At 34.8% G+C, this 19,926-nt stretch overlaps 1 protein-coding gene across 1 annotated transcript; it reads left to right on the top strand.

Moving 5' to 3' along the window:
• The first annotated feature begins 16,154 nt into the window (after nt 1-16,154).
• Nucleotides 16,155-19,902, top strand: LOC127733484 (CAP-Gly domain-containing linker protein 1-like). The gene is made up of 2 exons (XM_052242839.1): nt 16,155-19,556; nt 19,891-19,902. The coding sequence occupies exons 1-2, from the start codon at nt 16,155-16,157 to the stop codon at nt 19,900-19,902; spliced, it is 3,414 nt and encodes a 1,137-aa protein (XP_052098799.1).
• The last annotated feature ends 24 nt before the right edge of the window (nt 19,903-19,926 follow it).

Genomic DNA, 19,926 nt, shown 5'->3' with positions numbered 1-19,926 from the left:
TACGTTAGTTTTAGTTCATAAGGCGGTACATTAATTTTAGTCCACAAGGCGATACGTTAGTTTTAGTTCACAAGGCTGTACATTAATTTTAGTCCAAGAAAACAGTTCCACTAGTTTTATTTCTCTTACCTTTATTGTCACTATTTTGTCTGCTTTTTAGTTTTATGATGTTGTTTGTCCCCACTAGGATATAAAAATAAGATGTGGTATTGTTGCCAACCAGAGACCAAATGACATAGAAGTTAACCACTACAGGTCACCGTATGACCTTCAACAATGAGCAAATCCTATACCGCATAGCAAGCTATCAAAGGCCCCGAAATGGCAAATGTAAAACAATTCAAACGATTCAACTAATGGCCTGATTTATGTATAAAACAATAAACGAAAACAACTATGATATACAGAAACAAACGACAACAACTGAATTACAAGCTCCTGACTTACGACAGGCACACAGAATGTGGCGGGGTGAAACATGTGCGGGGCGCCCAACCATCCCCTTACCTGTGACAGAATGTTTCTTTGAACATGGATGTGTAAAACGGGACGAGCAGGTTTTGTTGGTTTAGTACCCTGATCGATGGTTATTCAAACATGAATAGGAAATGTGAGTTATGAATGTATGAGACAGCAAACGAGCGACACTAAAAAAACAATAGACATTTTGAAACAGCAAACAAACGACGTCAAGAAACTCAAAGCATGAGACAGCAAACGAACGACACTAAAAATAAAGAAAAACAAACGACACAAAAAAAAACAATAAGACATCTTGAAACAGCAAACAAACGACACACAAAAAAAAAATTACAGACATCTTGAAAGAGCAAACAAACGACACAAAAAAAAACAATAGACGTCTTGAGACGGTAAACGAACGACGCAAACTAAAAAGCAATAGACATCTTGGGGAAGTAAACGAAAGACGCAAAATAAATAAAAAAAGACATTTTGAGTCATCATACGATCATGAAAAATAGAGTGATGTCTATACTATTGGTCAAGCTGTATACCGAGTCGACATAAAGATCTGCCATCAACGACTAAAGCATGGAAACAGGATGTGGTTTAATTGCAAATGAGATAAGTATCCACCAGAGACAAAATTATGTAAATATACAAAAAGGGGTCGGTAGAATAGGGAGAAAAACGAAGATTTGGTCTCCCTTAAACAGTTTTTACGGTACCAGCGACTTATTAAATTTATCAATTACTCCATTTTGGTATTTCTAGAAACTTGAAAGTATTTGATAAAGAAATTTACTACTAATGTCTCTTTTATCGACCATGCTATTCTTTTTTGTAGCTCCCCCTCGGATCTTCATTTACTTTTGGGGACCCTGTATTTTCGGGTTATGTGTTAGATGTTTGACTATGATCAGGTATTGGTAGGACATAGTTTTAGAGTTAGGGTTAATTTGGATCGATTTCTTGAGGTATCAGCTTTTTTCACTTGTTCCCGCTAGAATATAAAAGTGGTATTGTTGCCAAATATCCACCAGAGACCAAAAGACGTAGACGTTTTAAAAAACAACTATAGGTCACCATACGGCCTTCAACAATAAGAAAACCTAATACTGCATAGCAAGCTATAAATGACCCAAAATGACAAATGTAAACATTTAAAACGGCAAAACTAACGGCCTGTTTTGTGTTCAAAACAATTAACGAAAAACACATATGATATACAGCAACAAACGACAACCACTGGATTACAAGCTCCTGGCTTTGGACTGGCACATACAGAATGTGGCGGGGTTAATGTTTGCGGGCGCCTAACCTGGTACAGAATGTTTCTTTGAACATGGATGTTATTGTGTAATACGGGGTGGGCAAGTTTTTTTGGTTTAGTACCCTGGCCTGATCGATAGTTATTCAAACATGAATAAAAGGAAATGTGAGGTACGATTGTTTGAGACAGCAAACGAACGACGCCAATTAATAAAACTAGACATCTTGAGTCATCATACGATAACGAAAAATAGACTGATGACTATACTATTGGTCAAGCTGTACACCGAGTCAAAGATCTGCCATCAACAACATAAGCATGGAAACAAGATGTGGTTTAAGTGCCAATGAGACCAAATGATGTAAATATACTGAGAGGGGTCGGTAAAATAGGGAGAAAACCGAGGATCTGGTCTCCTGTAAACAGTTTTTAAGGTATCTTCGACCTTTTTATCAGTAACTCATTATCAAACACGCTATTCCCTTTTGTAGCTCCCCCTCCATTTGCTGTTGGGGACCCTGTATTTTCAGGTTTAGGTTAGAGTTTGGTTTAATTTAAATTTTAGGGTTAGGTATTTAGATGTTTGACTAGTATTATGATTAGGTATTGGTAGGACCTAGTTTTAGAGTTATGGTAAATTTGGATAAGCCCCATATTGTTCGGATTCCATAAAGTAAATAAAGCCCCAAAATTAATGTTTTGTTTACTTGTTTTGTCTGCATTTATCCAAATGTTTTGGAACATTACATCAATTATAGATATAACATTTTGCTTTATTTTTACATGTTTTACAAGGACTAGCAAGTCAGTGCAATTACAACTTTTGTGATAGAATTGAATGAATTGAATGCACTGGTCTAAGCTCCTCCCGTTCTTTCCTTTTTCTAAGAGTAAGAAAATAAAGGAAACCAGGAAGCTTTGCTGCGTACACGATTATATGAGTGAATAAGACGGTAACGTTTCTCTGGTATAACTCTAGCTACAAAAAGTAATAACGGTGCTCTAACTCAACTAAAACTTCTAATTTAATATTTTTTGGGAAAATGGGGGCTAAAATATAACAGTTTAATGCCATTAGTTGAAGAAGAACACCACTTTAGTTTGTATATATGGGCACCAATATTTAAGAAAGAGTGAAATTAGGACAGAACACTCTGTCTTTCAAATAGTGGGTAAGCTGGTTCAATGATTATCTCTCTTCCAAATAATACTCTTCAGTTTTTGACGCGTTCGCCGCACAGGGACTCGGTATGCAGATCAACATTTTTATGCCCCCGTCGTTAGGCGAAGGGGGCATTAAGCACCCGTACGTCCGTCCGTCCGTCAGAACGAACGTCCGTCCCAAAATTGGTTTCCGTTTTCTAACTTTAGTTTGCCTTAACCAAATGTTATGAAACTTAATATACCCAATGCATATTACCTTAAAACACAGATCAAGTTCGAATGAGGGTGGCGTCACTTTTACAGTTCTCTAGTTATATCCCTTTATAACGTTATATGCAAGCGGGGGCTTCATATGTGTCCCATGGACACATTCTCCATTTATTTTAATCAGGCATCAATATTTCGTAGTTTTTTAGCAATGTGCATGCAGTTTACTATCAACATCAGTATACTGAAAAAACCCTAAATGGATCTAAGTCGCCATTACGAATAGCCTACCCTTCATTAAAAATATTTCTATGTGACTGTATACCTTATAAAGGCATTCATTTCCTTCCTAAATGATTCTTATACCAGAAGTATGTATATTGATTTCCCGATCAACGACTATACCTTAGACATTTTTTTAACGACGAGACACTGTTCTTCAATTTCCAAATTCTCCGGATGACTGGGGTATAAAAAAATGTAAACTTGATTTTTTTTCGACAAAGTAAACTCCTTACCAAGTGGGGCGTCCTTTGGTTGTGCTGGATGTATAAATACGCAGACACGTTGGTCTGAAAAATGTCATCAAAACCGATGTCTCGTGTAGAGAGAGTGGCAACCTTGCAACAATATGGTAGGTTAGTAGTAGGTGGCACCCACACTTGTTTACCTATATTTGTTCCTCCTAACAGAAGGTCCCCTGGAAACTTTATTATAAACAATCCTATAATATCTGTTTCTTTTGGAACAAATATTATATATACCTTTTATTTCGTCAGGAACAAGTAACGTAATATTTTTTCAAGTGAAAATAATATTCCATATTTAAGACATATATTATAAAGGAACGTCTATTTCATGACAGTATGTTGCCAGGCCAAATTTCTATGCCTATCCAATATACCCTTATTTTCCCGTGGCAGTCCAAAATTTCCGCCCTCAATCCCGGTCGATTCCTTATTACAGGACATACCTTTTGTATTAATTATTATTTTGTTTTATTCTTTAACATGCATGAATTATTTAACACTGAAAGTAAAAAAAACAGCAATCAATCAATCAAATTCCTTTTTAGAGTAGTGTTTTGTATGAACGAGCTAGGTCACACTTTGTATTTGTAAAGCAAAATACTGCAAGGTTGTAGAGTGCCTTATATTTATAGGATAATGGTATTTCGTACATACATTTACCAGTTCTGTCTTTTTCATTTCTTTGTATGAAGTAGATTTTCAATTACAGCTTGTGTCGGACTGTTGGGATGTCGGACCGATGGGGTGTCAGACTATTGGGGTGTCGGACTAATGGGGTGTCGGACCAATGGGGTGTCGGACCAATGTGGTATCGGAATAGCGGGGCGACCCAAAAAAATCAAAGCACTGTAAGCGCTGTAGGCAGTTAACCAAAAACCAAGGCAAACGTAATTATGAAAACTGTGGCAGTGTTGCTTCAATTTTTTTTAAAGATTTGAAAGAACAAACATTAAACATTCGTATTTTGTACACTGATGTTCATTAAATGAATTGATTATTAAGGCAAATTAATTAATATTTCATCAAGGTTTTCAAAAGCAACTCATATATCAATGTAAATGACCCCCATCTTCACCCCCATATGCATGATGTTACTCCATACCAAGTTTGGAATAAAATGACAGGTGATTATAAAACAGTTGGTCAAACATTCTCGGGCTTTACACTGCTTGAAAGATTTATATGTTTTCTTTAAAATGAGCCATAAATGAATATTATGATAGGCCCAGAAATAATTTAATAAATAATTAAAGTAAATTCAATTAACCTAGACTCATTTTTTGCATCAATAAAATTTTATAATAAACAAGAAATAATTGTAACAGGATGCCGTTACGAAGTCTCCCAAACAAAGCCCCCATAATTCGTCATTCCCATGGTCTCCTGACATTGGACAAAGTCCAGCTCATATTGGTTTGGTCAAGTAAAGTGATATGCATATGTGACACCTAGGAGATTGACCCTGTATGTCATTCAAATCTTTTTGAAATCATGAACAGGAATAAATATGGTTTAGGTGTGGGTATCTCGACCGTTTACAAGTTCTCAAACAGGAGGGGTGGGGTGACCCCAGGGACTCCCCCTATATTTCATTTGATTTGTTATATAATTTTAAAGAAAATATATAAATCTTTCAAGCAGTGTAAAGCCCGAGAATGTTTGAATTACATGAATACATATGGTTTAGGGGTGGGGATCTCGACCATTTCCAAGTTCTCAAACAGGAGGGGGTGGGGTGACCCAAGGGACTCCCCAAATATTTCATTTGATTTGTTATATTGTCCCATACATGAATATATATGGTTTAGGGGTGGGGATCTTGAATGTTTACAAGTTCTCAAACAAGAGGGGGTGGGGTGTCCCCATGGACTCCCCCTATATTTTATTTGATTTGTTTTATTGTCCCATACATGACAAGAAATAATTGTAACAGGATGCTGTTACGAAGTCTCCCAAACAAAGCTCCAATAATTCGTCATTCCCATGGTCGCCTGACATTGGGCAAAGTCCAGTACAAATTGGTTTGTGATATGCATAAGTGACGCCTATGGATTAACCCTGTATTTTATTCAAATCTTCTTGAAATGACGAACAGGAATATATATGGTTTAGGGGTGGTGATCTCGACCGTTTACAAGATAAAAGCACATTCTCAAATTGAAGGGGTGGGGTAAGAATATAAGGGGGGGGGGGGGGGGTTACCCCAGGGGACACACCTTTTATTTCATTTGATTTGTTTTATTGTCCAATACAAGAATATTATATGGTTTAGGGGTGGGGATCTTTACCGTTTACAAGTTTTCAAAAAGAAGGGGGGTGGGGGTTACCCCAGGGGATTTCCCCTAAATTTCATTTGATTAGTTTTATTGTCCCATACAAGTATATATATGGTTTAGGGGTGGGGATCTCGACCGCTTACAAGTTTTCAAAAAAGAAGGGGGATGGGGTTACCCCCGTGGACTTCCCCTATATTTCATTTGATTTGTTTTATTGTCCCATACAAGAATATATATGGTTTAGGGGTGGGGATCTCAACCGTTTACAAGTTCTCAAACAGGAGGGGGTGGGGTGACCCCAGGGGACTCGCCTTTTATTTCATTTGATTTGTTTTATTGTCACATACAAGAATATATATGGTTTCGGGGTGGGTATCTTGACCGTTTACAAGTTTTCAAACAGAAGAGGGGTTGGGGTGACCCCCCTGGACTTCCCCTATATTTCATTTGATTTGTTTTATTGTCCCATACAAGAATATATATGGTTAAGGGGTGGGGATCTCGACCGCTTACAAGTTTTCAAAAAGAAGGGGGTGGGGTTACCCCCATGGACTTCCCCTATATTTCATTTGATTTGTTTTATTGTCCCATACAAGAATATTTATGGTTTCGGGTAGGGATCTTGACCGTTTACAAGTTATCAAAAAGAAAGGGGTGGGGGTTACCCCCCTGGACTTCCCCTATATTTCATTTGATTTGTTTTATTGTCCCATACAAAATATATATGGTTTAGGGGTGGGGATCTCGACCGTTTACAAGTTTTCAAACATGAGGGGGTGGGGTTACCCCAGGGACCCCCCCCTATATTTCATTTGATTTGTTTTATTGTCCCATACATAAATATTTATGATTTAAGGTCGGGGATCTCGACCATTTGCAAGTTCTCAAACAAGAGGGGTGGGATGACACCGGGGACTCCCCCAAATTATTTTCATTTGATTTCTTTTATGTCCCATACAAGTATATATATTGTTTAGGGGTGGGGATCGCGACGGTTTACAAGATAAAAGTACATTTTCAAATTGAAAGGGGTTGGGATGACCCCCCAGGGACTCACACTATATTTTGGTTGATTTTTTTTTATTGTCCTGTTCTCATTACTGAAGACTGCATGTGTCTATCACTTACTGTTTTCGAGAAATAGTAATTTGAAAATTAAAAAAAATAAAATCCCATAGGGTTCTATAGTAAACCCCTCCCTTCTTCATGCCCCTCCAAATACCCCTAAATAGACCCCAATGCACAAACAAAAGATTAATGGCTCCGCTAGACATGTTAGTCTAATATTTTATGAAACCCTAAGTAAATCTGACAAACGGTCAAAGTTGTCTTATTAGACGGTTTGAGTGGATTCGGTCCGACATGTCCCGGGGACGAGTTGTCCACATTACTTAAAACATCCCATCAACGTCGATTTCCGCATCTGTTTCATGACCTCGTTTCATTCATAAAATAACAACAACCTTATTTGGCAAGATAAGTTAAAAAATACCGCCCACTTATATAACTTTATTTCCTTTATCATAGAGATTTGTTGTACATGAACAATATTCCTGCGCATTTTGCCATTTGGGAAATATAAACGACTTGTAATTACCGATTTTCGGCGATGAAATATTTCATACAATTGTTCTTTGACATCGTAGCTAAAAGCACAGGGGATAAAAAACTACGTACGGATTTCTATTGAGCACTACTTCCTATGTGCAACTTCAAAAGTTTTGGGTAGTTCGACGATCATTCTGGTCATATTTTTTGTATTCCAGAAGTATTAAAAAAATGTCCAATTAGTTATAAATAACATAATAGCCCGCTAGATAATAACAATGGCACGTATTTCAGCATTTATTGGGTAGAACACAAATCTAGGGTTCTCGCATAAGGCATCTCAGCTGCATAAAAACAGTCCTGTTTACCACAGTTATCTAGTTATATAACTCGATAAAAAATCAAAGGAAAAATTATAATTCATGTATTCTAATATGACGCTCTTCTTTCGCTTTGGAAGCAAAGCCATGTTGAAATATAACAAGAGCCAATCCGCCAGAAAACTATGCACTATGGCTAAAATGGAACATAGGGGTAAAATGCATTTTGTTGCTTTTGAAGAAAATATGACAGATACAAAGAACATTTTAATAGCATTTTAAGCCACTCATTAATATATATTGAAAAGCAAAAAATAATCACTGATGAAAGATTTAAGCAAAAAATTACAGGTGAGCGATTCAGGCTCTTGACTCAGATCCTCTTGTTTGTAATGTTTTTCCGACTGTCGAAGTCTTTCTTTAAATGAATTAGATCCATAGTCAGTCTTCACGCTTAACCACAAGTCCTACGGCATTGGCTTGTAAAATTGATTTCGGGCTTGTAAAATTCTTCTCTACAAGCCAACAGAATCCAACTAAAATTTTCAAAAAATTGAGCTTCTGGCTTGTAGACTCAAAGGTTAAGCGTGAAGACTCCATAGTGTTTATAAAGTCTTCAGCTTTTTCAAAATTCTTGTCTAACTTTTTTAAATTCTTTATTAAACAAATCTTTGTTCGAAAAGTTCCCTTTCTCGCCATTAGAATTTTTAGTAAATACCCCAAATGTGTCTTTTGCAGCACTCAATAGTACAGTCGTAATATTACTTACAATATCATCTACGGTACCTTGATCAACTAAAATAATATCCTAATATTTAGACATTACATTCAACAATAATTCGTTTACTTTATCAACATCAACACGGCGGGTAAGGTTGTCCTGCGAGAGAACGTTCTGTGCTGGTGATTTGGTCCTGACTGGTGCTGGTGGGTCCTGATTCTGTGCTGGTGGGTTTGTTTACATTGTACCAGAACGGCAATAAAACAACCGTTCTGTTGCTTATTTTTTCTCTGATACTTCCTTAGTACCATGCGAGGAATGTTACAACGATTTTTTACTGAAAAAGTCGTGCAAATTCGCCAAACGAAATTGTCCTGGCGATGTGCTGGTGATTAGAAAAACGGTCCTGGTTCTGTGCACCTATGTCCTGGTTCTGTGCCTTTATATTTTAGTTAAAAGTGGCAAATATTCAAGATCATTAATGCAGAAAATTTGTATAATTGATAGAAAATATACCTAGCATATATTTGGTGGATATTTCATATGAGCCAAGTTGAGTCTGTCTTTTTTTATTTGATTTTTGAGAGGGGGTGCAAGATCTTTCTGTTGAGGTGTTTTGGAATTTTTAAACTTTTGTTTACTGTTATTTTGAAGATATATGTGCTGTTACTGTTATTGACTAATTAGCTGTTATCTGTTTTCTTAAAATTGACATTGTTGTGAACTTGGTTTTGCATAAAATGGAGAGCATAAATATAGAATAAAGGACTTTTTGTCGAGCCTGCGACTTTTATCGCAAAAGCGAGACATAGCGATCCTACATTCCGTCGTCGTCGTCGTTGTCGTCGTCGTCGGCGGCGGCGTCCACAAATATTCATTCTGTGATTAAAGTTTTTCAAATTTTAATAACTTTCTTAAACTATCCTGGATTTGTACCATACTTGGACAGAAGCTTGTTTATGATCATAAGATAGTATTCAAAAGTAAATTTTGTTAAAAAAAAATCCTGTTTATCCGTATTTTACTTATAAATGGACTTAATTTTTCTGCTAGTTAACATTACATTCACTCTGTGGTTACAGTTTTCTGGATTTGTACAAAACTTGGACAGAAGCTTGTTTATGATCAAAAGCTAGTATCTAGAAGGAAATTTTGTAAAAAAAAAAATTCTTGTTTTTCCGTATATTACTTATAAATGGACTTAGTTTTTCTTCCAGTTAACATTACATACAGTCTGCAGTTAAAGTTTTAAAAACATTTATTAGATTCATAAACCATCCTGGATTCTTACCAAACTTGAACAGAAGCTTCTTACATTCATAAGATAGTATCTAGAGGAAAATGTTTAATAATTATTTCCCCATTTTTGTTGAGCTTGCGACTAGCAGCAAAAGTAGGCGAGACACTGGTTCCGCGGAACCCTTACGAATTTTTTTTCTAATAAAATTGAGAATGGAAACGGGGAATGTGTCAGAGACAACAACCCGACCAAAGAGCAGAAAACAGCCGACGGACACCAATGGGTCTTCAACACAGCGAGAAAATCCCGCACCCGGAGGCGGGCTTCAGCTGGTCTCTAAATAAAATGTGTACCACTTCAATGAAAATGGACGTCACACTAAACTCCATAGCATAGAAATGAACTAAAATTAAAAAACATACAAGACTAACAAAGGCAAGAGGCTCCTGACTTGGTACAGGCGGAAAAATGCCGCGGGGTTAAACATGGTTTGTGAAATCTCAACCCTCCCCCTATACCTGTAGCCAATGTAAAATAAACAAACACACAGCAATACGCACAGTAAAACTCAGTTTAAAAGAAGTCCGAGTCCGTATCAGAATAGGTAACTAAAGAAACTAAGCAAAATGACAATGATACATAAATTAACAAGGGACCTCAAACAGTTACTCCCATGCCAGCTCCACACCTCAATTAAACTGATTGAAAGATTATGTCTTCATCATATGAAAATCAAGCACAACCTAAGTTGATCACGGCAAACTATCAGGTGAGTCTGAACATTTCTTAGATGAGTTTAGATAATACATTCAGTGTAGCCTAAGCATCCTGGATACTGTTTCTCTGACAAATGTGTACGATACTGTAGATAATTTTCTTTTTATTCAACCAAATGAATCTCAGCCTTGTTTCTGCGCGTAAGAATCATGTGTCCTCAGCAGATAAAATCAGATTTCTTTGTAACAATTTACTGTTTACTAAAAGGATGACAATAATATTGCGGTTTTTTTTTTTGGAATAAGGAAGAGGGAGGTCACGGTGAAAGTTATAAAGCTTGGAATAGTTTTGAAATTCTAGAATTGTTGATAAAAAATAATTTGATGCTGATGATCAAGAATGATTTTATTACTGCAGTTGATAATTTTACCATAAAAACATTTTCCAAGAGGGGAAGACTGGGGTTCCCGAAAAATGTATCTATCAGCTGTTAAGTATCCCCTTGCTGTACCTTTAAGCCTCTGGTCAACAATAAAATTATTGTCTGATCGGTTGTCAGGGGGAATTTCGAAGGTTCATTAAAACATTAAAAAAAATATTTATATATTTCATGGAAGGGCAGACTAGAATTTGTCAGAAAATGAAGACTAGATAACCTAGATAATACACACAAAAATAAGATTTTTTTAAGTTATGCATTTTAAAGATCCAAAAGTAAAGTCTGTTGTCAAGGATTTTTGATAAAGAATTAAGGGGGAGTAAGTGAACGATGTGCCCTAATTTTCTATTTTGAAATATATTTCCTGAATAAAAATAAAATATGCCTAAATTTTAATTGAAAATGAGCGATCGAAAAAAAAAATACCAGACTAAGAAATACACTTTTAGTTAAATATTTGTAATAGCACGAAGCTTTTAATTTTTGTGTTTCAAACACACCTTCTCTGTAGTAATGACTCGTTACAAAGGTATTTCACTTCATCCATTTATTTTATATTTTGATACTGTGAATTCTCAGTATTATTGTATTAACATGTAGCCTTAATATAAAGAAAAATCGAATCTAAAGCCAGATATATCAAACATTTTATTTTTATTTTATACGTTTTCAGGAAAAAAAACTCAAACGCGCCTTGAACGTAAAATGTGTACTCGACTGTCTCTTTACGATAAGATAATTGCCCATTTTTAAACCCCCCCCCTCCCAATAAAAAATACTGTTGCCGGGTGCAGAGATGCAAATTAATGTTTTATAAGATCAATATTTTATCTTTTCGTGCATGTTTTTTTTTCAGTTGAATTTATGCTTATGCATCTTAAAAACCCAGAAGTATTTGCACCTACTAAAATCAGCTGTTTTGTTAAATGTGCAAAAATTACAATATCTCGTAGCTTCATACTACCAATTGAGTATAAACAAGTATATAAGATGCAAAAAATCTTAAATTATACACCTACATTTAACTTTTAAAAGCCATAAAAACAGTTTTAAACAATCCAAATATACAAACTTTACAAAACTTGGTTTAATTTCAACTGGTTATCAACCCGTTTTGCTCTAAGCTCACCTGTATCAAGGGGCCGTGTGAGCTATTGACTTGGCGTCCGTAATTAAAAAAAATCTTCTCTGAAATTGCTTGACCAAATGTTACCAAATGAATTTTCCTGAGTGAATCTAGGAAAAACAATATTCATCAACAAACATGACCACTGTTTGTTAAAATATATTCGAGTTTTTAGTTTATATCGCAAAAGTTCAAGCAGTTAGCATGGTTAGAGCAAAACTTACCGAGTAAAAATATTCAACAGACCAATGTCTATTTATATAGCACTTTTCAGAAAACTCAGATCAGATGCCGAAACTTGGTCCAGCAACATTTATCAGCAATACAAGATTTTGACCCACACAGTTTCTATTCAATACAAATATTCTTGTTGCAATGAATCATTTTAAATGCAAAAATACCAGTTGCAGCCTTTAGTATGTTTATTTATATATGTGTATAGATTATCGGGTTTTCTACACATTGATATCGTAAAATATCAACCGCGAGCCACAATGTGAACCTTTTTGGCGAGTGAGCGAAGCGGACAAGAGAAAAGGCTTCACATTGTAACGTGTCGAGCGGCAGATATTTTACGATATCTATACGAAGAAAACCCGATTATCTGTTTATCGTTCTATAACTGGTCTTTTCTCCCTCCTTAAGACAGTTTTACGCTTGACGAAAGCAAGCTTGATAAAGTCTCCTCTCACATTGTGACGTCGCTGATAACCTTTCCTCAGACATTGTGACGTCGCTGATAATGCCTGCTATCGTCTCAAAGCCGTGATACGAGAATTACAGAGCGACTGAGCAGGGTGATATAGGCGTAGGGAAGGACAATAAATATGAATATATGGAGGGAAGCAGGGTCATCAGGGTGTGAAATCCATGTCATCTGAAATAAATATTATGCATAGATCTAGAAATCGACAGATGATAATGACATTTAAAAAAATACTCTCTTGTATTCGAAGTTTTTGCAGTTTTGTTTTGTCTAAACAAATTGACACACAAAATGAATATAGCATTGTGGAATTTTTTAACTTAAAATGTTCGATACATTGGTAACACCGGTTACTAGGATAATAATACTGTAACGTATGAATTGGGTAAAAAGATGGAAATGTGAAAGTTTACGGGCTGTATGTGCAACAGGATACCGACAGCTCACATGGCTCGTCAGTGTGGGGCTGAAAAGTGGATCAAAGTCCATGAAAATTTGATTTAAAACCTTTATTCATTCCAACAAATTATTGGGATTTTGTTGAGGATTTTACCATTTACGGCAACAAAAAAACTTTCAGAATTTAACGCAAAGAAGGTTTAAAGTCTTTCGCCAAAAATACTTTCAATTTCTTCTTATCCTATGTTAACCTCCATGCAATCTCCATCCTTTTATGATCAATAAATTGGACTGTAAAATACTACTTAGTATCTTCCACATGCCTTTATAATGTCTGATGTATTCATATTTATGACAATAACTGTTGTGAGCACAAGATTCACTGCACGGTTTTAAAGTTTTGCTAAAACAAAAATTAATATATAAAATGTAAACTTAAGTTTTGCGAAATTTGTTTGATGTGTACCGATTGAAATTTTATTCTAAGAGAACATGGTTTATCTATTAGTTGAACTAGCTTTCAGTAGCTGCGAGTACGCATGGTTCAATAATTTGTGTCTTTATGTTATTATTTTGTGTGCTAAGTGTTGTGTTGTTACACCACTGTACCAATGAAGGAGGAAAGGAGGAGGGGTTGGGTGGGGTGTGGAGCGCAAACAAACATGTTAAGCCCTGTCACGAGTGCCCAAAACCAGTGGTCGATGCTTGCTGTCTGTCATGTTTGTTTTTTGTTCGAAGTTGTATTTTAAATCAGGCCGAATGTCTTCATTATTTAATCGTTTACCGTGATTTTTATAGCTAGTATTCGTTATGGTTTTTGCTCGTTGTTGAAGGTCATACTTTGACTTGCAATTGTTTACATCTTGTTCCATTCTAGTAAGTTTTTATCAGCCATGTATGAAAATCCAGTCGAAATGTATTGGAGACAGTGTATATATTAAGGAAGAAATTAGAGGCACCAGTAGTAAGATCATCTATCCTCGTATATTTAACTGAAATAAACCAGTCAAACGTTTGTTGTTATAATATACATGTCGCTTAACCTTAAGAACCTTTTAAAACTGTTTTATATAGCATATTATTTAGAGAATCATCAATTTAAGGGCATTTGGTATCTTAAATAAAACTATTCTAATTACTAGATATATTTTCATCTGATATTGGACGGAAGATGTTGCCCTTTTATGTAATATAAGTTACGATTATTTGAAAACGCTCATTAAACAGACAAATGGATGCACAAAAGTAAAAATAGGAGTCACAAATCCGATTAAATATAGATTCTACCACTGCATCGAGTGTAATACGATATTTATTCACTCGAGACAGTTAAATATTTAAAATTTAACTGTCGAGAGTGGATAAATATCGTATTACACGAGATTTGGTGGTGGAATCTGTTTCTCTAATGATTTTCAAACAATACGCAGGCAAATTTATTCCTTCTTTTCGAATGATCTGCAAAAAGATGTGTTCTTTCTATGTGACGTCATCAGGCATGGTCGCCTTTTTTCATGCCGTCACAATAGGAAATTCAGAGGAAAGCAAGAAAATTCGACGTCATAATCGGATTTTAACCAATGAAGAACTGAGATCAAACGAACCACACGTTGATTAAATTTTTTTTATAAAATGGGTGCAGAAAGGAATAAATTGACGAAGAATTAGAGAAATACAATTATCTGCCCAATTTTATTGATTCTGTAACGTTTGTTTCAAATATAACCAACTGTTTACCCAAAATCACCAGCACCGTATCAGGACCCACCAGCACAATGACAGTACCCACCAGCACAGAATCTGAACTGAGAAAATGCACAACTTTAATAAATTGCACAGGTTTTTCACAAAATAATTTTGTCGTGTGGATTTAGGTATAGAAAGCGGACTTCAGGAGCATTTTTGTTTTATTTTTTCAGTTCTAGATTTTCTAAAAATGAGCACTTTTGTGTTACGCTTACTGAAACAGTTTAGAGGGTCACATTTAAAATTGTTTGCCTATGAACCCATAAGAAACAAAATTTAAACATCTCAACTGTTTCCTTCCATTTTTATGCGAGAAAACGTCAAAATTCGTCATTTTCGTCTTTGTTTACATATTTTTAATGATCACCAGCACCAGTCAGAACCGAATCACCAGCACAGAACGTTCTCTTGCAGGACAACCTTACCCACCGTGATCAATGTTGTTTTTTTATTCAATTGTCTTTTCGTGTTTCCATTTACCAACGTGTACAGTACTGTCATTAATTACTTCGCTTTTACCTTGTGTATTACTTTATAGTTAAAAGACAAACACAAAGGAGAGTGTATATCTGACAAAAATCAGAAACTTCGCAATTATCCACTTTACATAAAATATTCGCAGTACATACCATATAATCTACTACGCTAACACTTCGACTTGTAGTAGGTTTACCAAGTTCTCCTTAGTTGACCTACATATACCAAAGCAGTACAGGTGCCGGGCGCGACGGCAGGCATCAGGCAATCAATTAATCAAGTTATTCATCTGAATCACCACAAGTTAAGTCCATACATAAAATTCAACCGACTCAAACCAATCCTTCTGTTGACTCCTTCACATTTCATAAACTTGTTTTTCGATTAACTAACTTGTCAATATGTGGACATGATTTACTAGTAACATCCGGTTTTTATCTAGGGTCTTCCTTCTACCAGTTTATCAATTATATTTTCTTTCTTCCAGATTGCCAGGAAACAGTCCGCTTGAAAATTTTCAACGACAAACCCGCAAAGCCAATGTTATATCTTCGGCAGGTCCAAAGAAGCCAACGACAAGTAAAGATGGGAGTATTAAATCGCAAGTTTTACAGCTGCTCAACTCTAAGGCGAATGGAAAATCAGAGATAAAAGCAATCGAACCTATAGAGTTCAAGAAACCAAAGAAATCTAAAACCAAGAAAGGAAACACAAAAACTACACTTTCGACTGTGAAGGGCACGGAGGTAAAAACTAAGAAGGACGGGACAGGCAAAAGCAAGAAAAATAAAGCACTGAAATCTATGCAAAAGGAGATTAAAAAGCTACCAAAAAAGTTAACTCCGAAATCTAAATCAACCTCTGTCACTCAAAAGGCAACCCAAACTAAAGTAGAAAAAGCAAAGGATCCAAAGTCAAATTCAACCAAGATAAAGAAGAAAGAAGTGAAGAATTCGAAGAAAATTATAAACAAACCTAAAAACGGAAAACTTAAGCCAAGCAAAAATAAAGTGGCTAAAGCTAAGTCAAAGACGACCAAGAAAGATGGTAAAAAGAAGTCAAATAAGAATAAGGCGACTAAAGCTAAGTCAAAGAACAGGAACAAAGTACTTAAAACTAAGACAAAGCAGATAAAGGAAGTCACTAAAAATAAGTCAGGGAATAAGAAGGTTAAAACAAAGGTTATAAAAAAAGTACTCAAAAATGTGTCAAAGAAAAAGAAAAAGGCTGACACTAAGTCAAAGAATATTAACAAAGTAATCAAAAATGACCCAAGGAAAAAGAAAGTGGATATAAAGATAAACCTCAAAACTGAATCTAAGAAACTCAAAGTTAAACCTATAAGCATAAAATTAAAACAACCAACAACAAAGAAGCTCATTGCTAAGCTGAAAAAAGTTAAAAAGATTGCAACAAAAAAACTTCTTAATCAGCTTAAGAAAGTGAAAGTAGCTGCAACCAGTAAACTCAATTTGAAGCTTCAGAAAATAAAAAAGACACAATCTAAGAAACTAAAAGATGAGCCTAAGAAGATACAAAAGGCTGAAACAAAGAAGCTTAATACTGTGATTAAAAATATGAAAAAAGTTGAAAAAGGGAAATTAACTGACAAGCTTAAGAAAATAAAACAGGATGAAACAAACAAACTCAATGTTAAGCTCGAAAAAATAAAACAACTTAAAACAAAGGAACTCAAAGCTGATCGTCAGAAGATCAAAAAGACTGAAGCAAAGAATATCAAAAATGTGCTGAAGCAAGTGAAAAAAGCTGAAGTAAAGAAACTCAATACCAAGCTTAAAAGCATAAAACAGGCTAAAACAGAGAATCTTAAGGTAAAAATTGAGAAGATCAAAGAAGCTGAAACATCAAAAATCAAAACTAAACCTAAGGAAAAACAACAGGCTAAAATAAAAAAACTCAACACTAAGTTGGCGAAAATAAAGCGGGTTGGGACAAAGAAAATAAATGCAGCACTTAAACAAATCAAACAGGTGAAAACAAATAAAATCAGTGCAAAGATAGAGAAAATAAAACAGGCTAAAAAAGAGAAACTCAAAGCTATACCTAAGAAGATAGAGAAGACTCAATCAAAGCTTATCAAAGCCAAGCTAAAGGAAATAAAACAGGAAGAAATAAAGAAACTCGATACCCAACTTAAGAAAATAAAACAAGTCAAAACACAGTCTCTTAATGCCAAGCTTGATAAGATCAAACAGTCGGAAAAAACCAATATCAAGACAGAGCCAAAAGACAAACAACAAACTAAAATAAAGAAACTTAATACAAAGATTAAGGAAATAAAACAGGTGGAAAAAAAGAAAATAGGTGTTAAGCTTAATGAAATAAAACAAGCCCAAAAACATGAACTCAATGCAAAGCTTAAGAAAATAAAGATGGCTGCAAAGAATCTCGACACTAAGCTTAAGAAAACAAAACAAGTTGAAACAAAGAAACTAACTGCTAAGCTTAAAGACGTAAAAAAGAATAAAATGAAAGACCTCAAGGAAAAACTTAAGAAGGTAGTACAGGTCGGAACCAAAAAAATCAAAGCAAAACCTAAGAAAGTACAGGCAGTTAAAAGAAAAGAGCTCAAGGCTAAAGTTGAGAAATTAAAACGAGTTGAAACAAAGAAAGTCAAGGATAAGATTATAAAGATGAAGAAAGTTGAAACAAAGAAAATCAAAGCTAAGCTAGCGAACATAAAACAGGTTGGAACAAAGAAAATCGTGAAGAAGCTGAAGAAAATGAAAAGTAAACCAACTGTTATTAGTACAGCTGCTACGGGAAAAAAGCAAGTCAAATTAATTAAGAAAATAAAACAGGCTAAAAAGAATCTCAAAACTGAGATCAAGAAAGAAAAACAGGTTGAAACAAAGAAACTAAATGCTAAGCTTAAAATCATAAAACAGGATAACATGGAAAAAGTCGATAAAAAACTTGAGAAGGTAAAACAGGTCGAATTAAAAAAAATCGAAGCAAAACCTAAGAAAGTGCAGGAAGTTAAAAAAAAAGAACTTAAGGCTAAACTAAAGAAATTGAAGCAAGTTGAAACAAAGAAAGTCAAAGATAAGATTGTAAAGATGAAGAAAGTTGCAACAAAGAAAATCAAGGCTAATATAGATAAACTAAAACAGGTTGAAACAAAGAAAATAAAGAAAATGGTGAAGAAAACGAAAAGTAACCCTATTGTTATTAGTACAGCTATTACAGGAGGAAAGATAAAGTCTTTGATGTCCCAACCAACTAAATCAGTGAAACTTAATACTAAAGCAAAGAATCTAAAATCAGACATACAGGCAATACTTAAAGAAAAAACAAAGACATCAATTAAACCAAAGATTAAACCAAAGACATCAAAACTCATTCAAAAAATGAAACTGTCAACAAAAATTGAGAAAATCAAACAACCAGAATCAGAGAAAATCAAAGAAGAGCTAAGTAAATTGAAACAAGAAGTTAAAACAAAGAAGCTCAAAGCTAAGCTTAATCAAATAAAAGAAGTTAAAGCAAAAAAAATCGAAACCAAACTTGAGAAGATGAAACAGACTAAAACTAAAAAACTCAAGACTGACCTTAAAAAGATGAAACAGAAAGAAACAAAATTACTCAAAGCTAAGATTAAAGAGTTGGGACAGACAAAAACAATGAAACTCAAAGCTAAGATTAAGAAGATGGGACAGGCAAAAACAAAGAAACTCAAAACAAAGCTTAGGAAGTTGGAAAAGGAAAAAATGAAGAAACTCAAAGTTGCGGTGAAGAAATTAGAGAAGGCTACCGAAAAGAAACTCCAAGTGGCGGTGAAGAAAATAAAAAAGGCTAACAAAAAGGCACTCAAAGCCGAACTAAAGAGAAAGCAAGCTACTGAACAAACGAAAAATGAGACCAACGTTCAACAAAAGAAAGCATTAAATAAGATGATGAAAATGATTACAACGTTGAAAGTTAAGCAAAAACAAATTGACTTAAAACCAGTAGCTGTCAAGTCTAAAACGAGCCTTAAAGATAAATCTGAAATGAAGAAGAAACCTTCAAAAAAAGGAGTGGTTCATATTGTGACGAAACTAGTCAAAGGTAAAGCTTTAAATAAAGAAGCTGTAGAAGGAATACTTGAACCAGAAAAGACTAACGGAAGTATTTCAATAAAAGTTGGAAATAAAACGAAAAAATCTAAAGAGAAAGCAGTGGAAAAATTGTTGAAGAAACTCGTAAAAGGAGAAGTCCTGAAGCAGAATGTTTTTGCAAAAAAGATAAAGCCTAGTAAGAAAAAACAAATAACGAAAGCAATAATAAAGAAAGTGAAAAAACTTGTTAACGTGAAAAAACTTGTTAAAGGGAAAGCACTGGATAATAAAACAACTGCAGACATACTTAAATCTATCAAAAAGAAGACACCTTTACGTAAAACAATTATGAAGAATGTGAAAAAAATTGTTAAAGGCAAAGCACTGAAACAAAAGAAACTTTCAAGAAAACTTGACTCTAAAAAGAAGTCACCTTTACATAAAGCAATTATGAAGGATGTGAAAAAAATTGTTAAAGGAAAAGCACTGAAACAAAAGAAACTTGCAGGAATAC

This window comes from Mytilus californianus, unplaced genomic scaffold (assembly GCF_021869535.1).
Source record: "Mytilus californianus isolate M0D057914Y unplaced genomic scaffold, xbMytCali1.0.p SCAF_3, whole genome shotgun sequence".
Taxonomy (NCBI): domain Eukaryota; kingdom Metazoa; phylum Mollusca; class Bivalvia; order Mytilida; family Mytilidae; genus Mytilus; species Mytilus californianus.
This window is presented reverse-complemented; position numbering and strand designations above follow the sequence as displayed.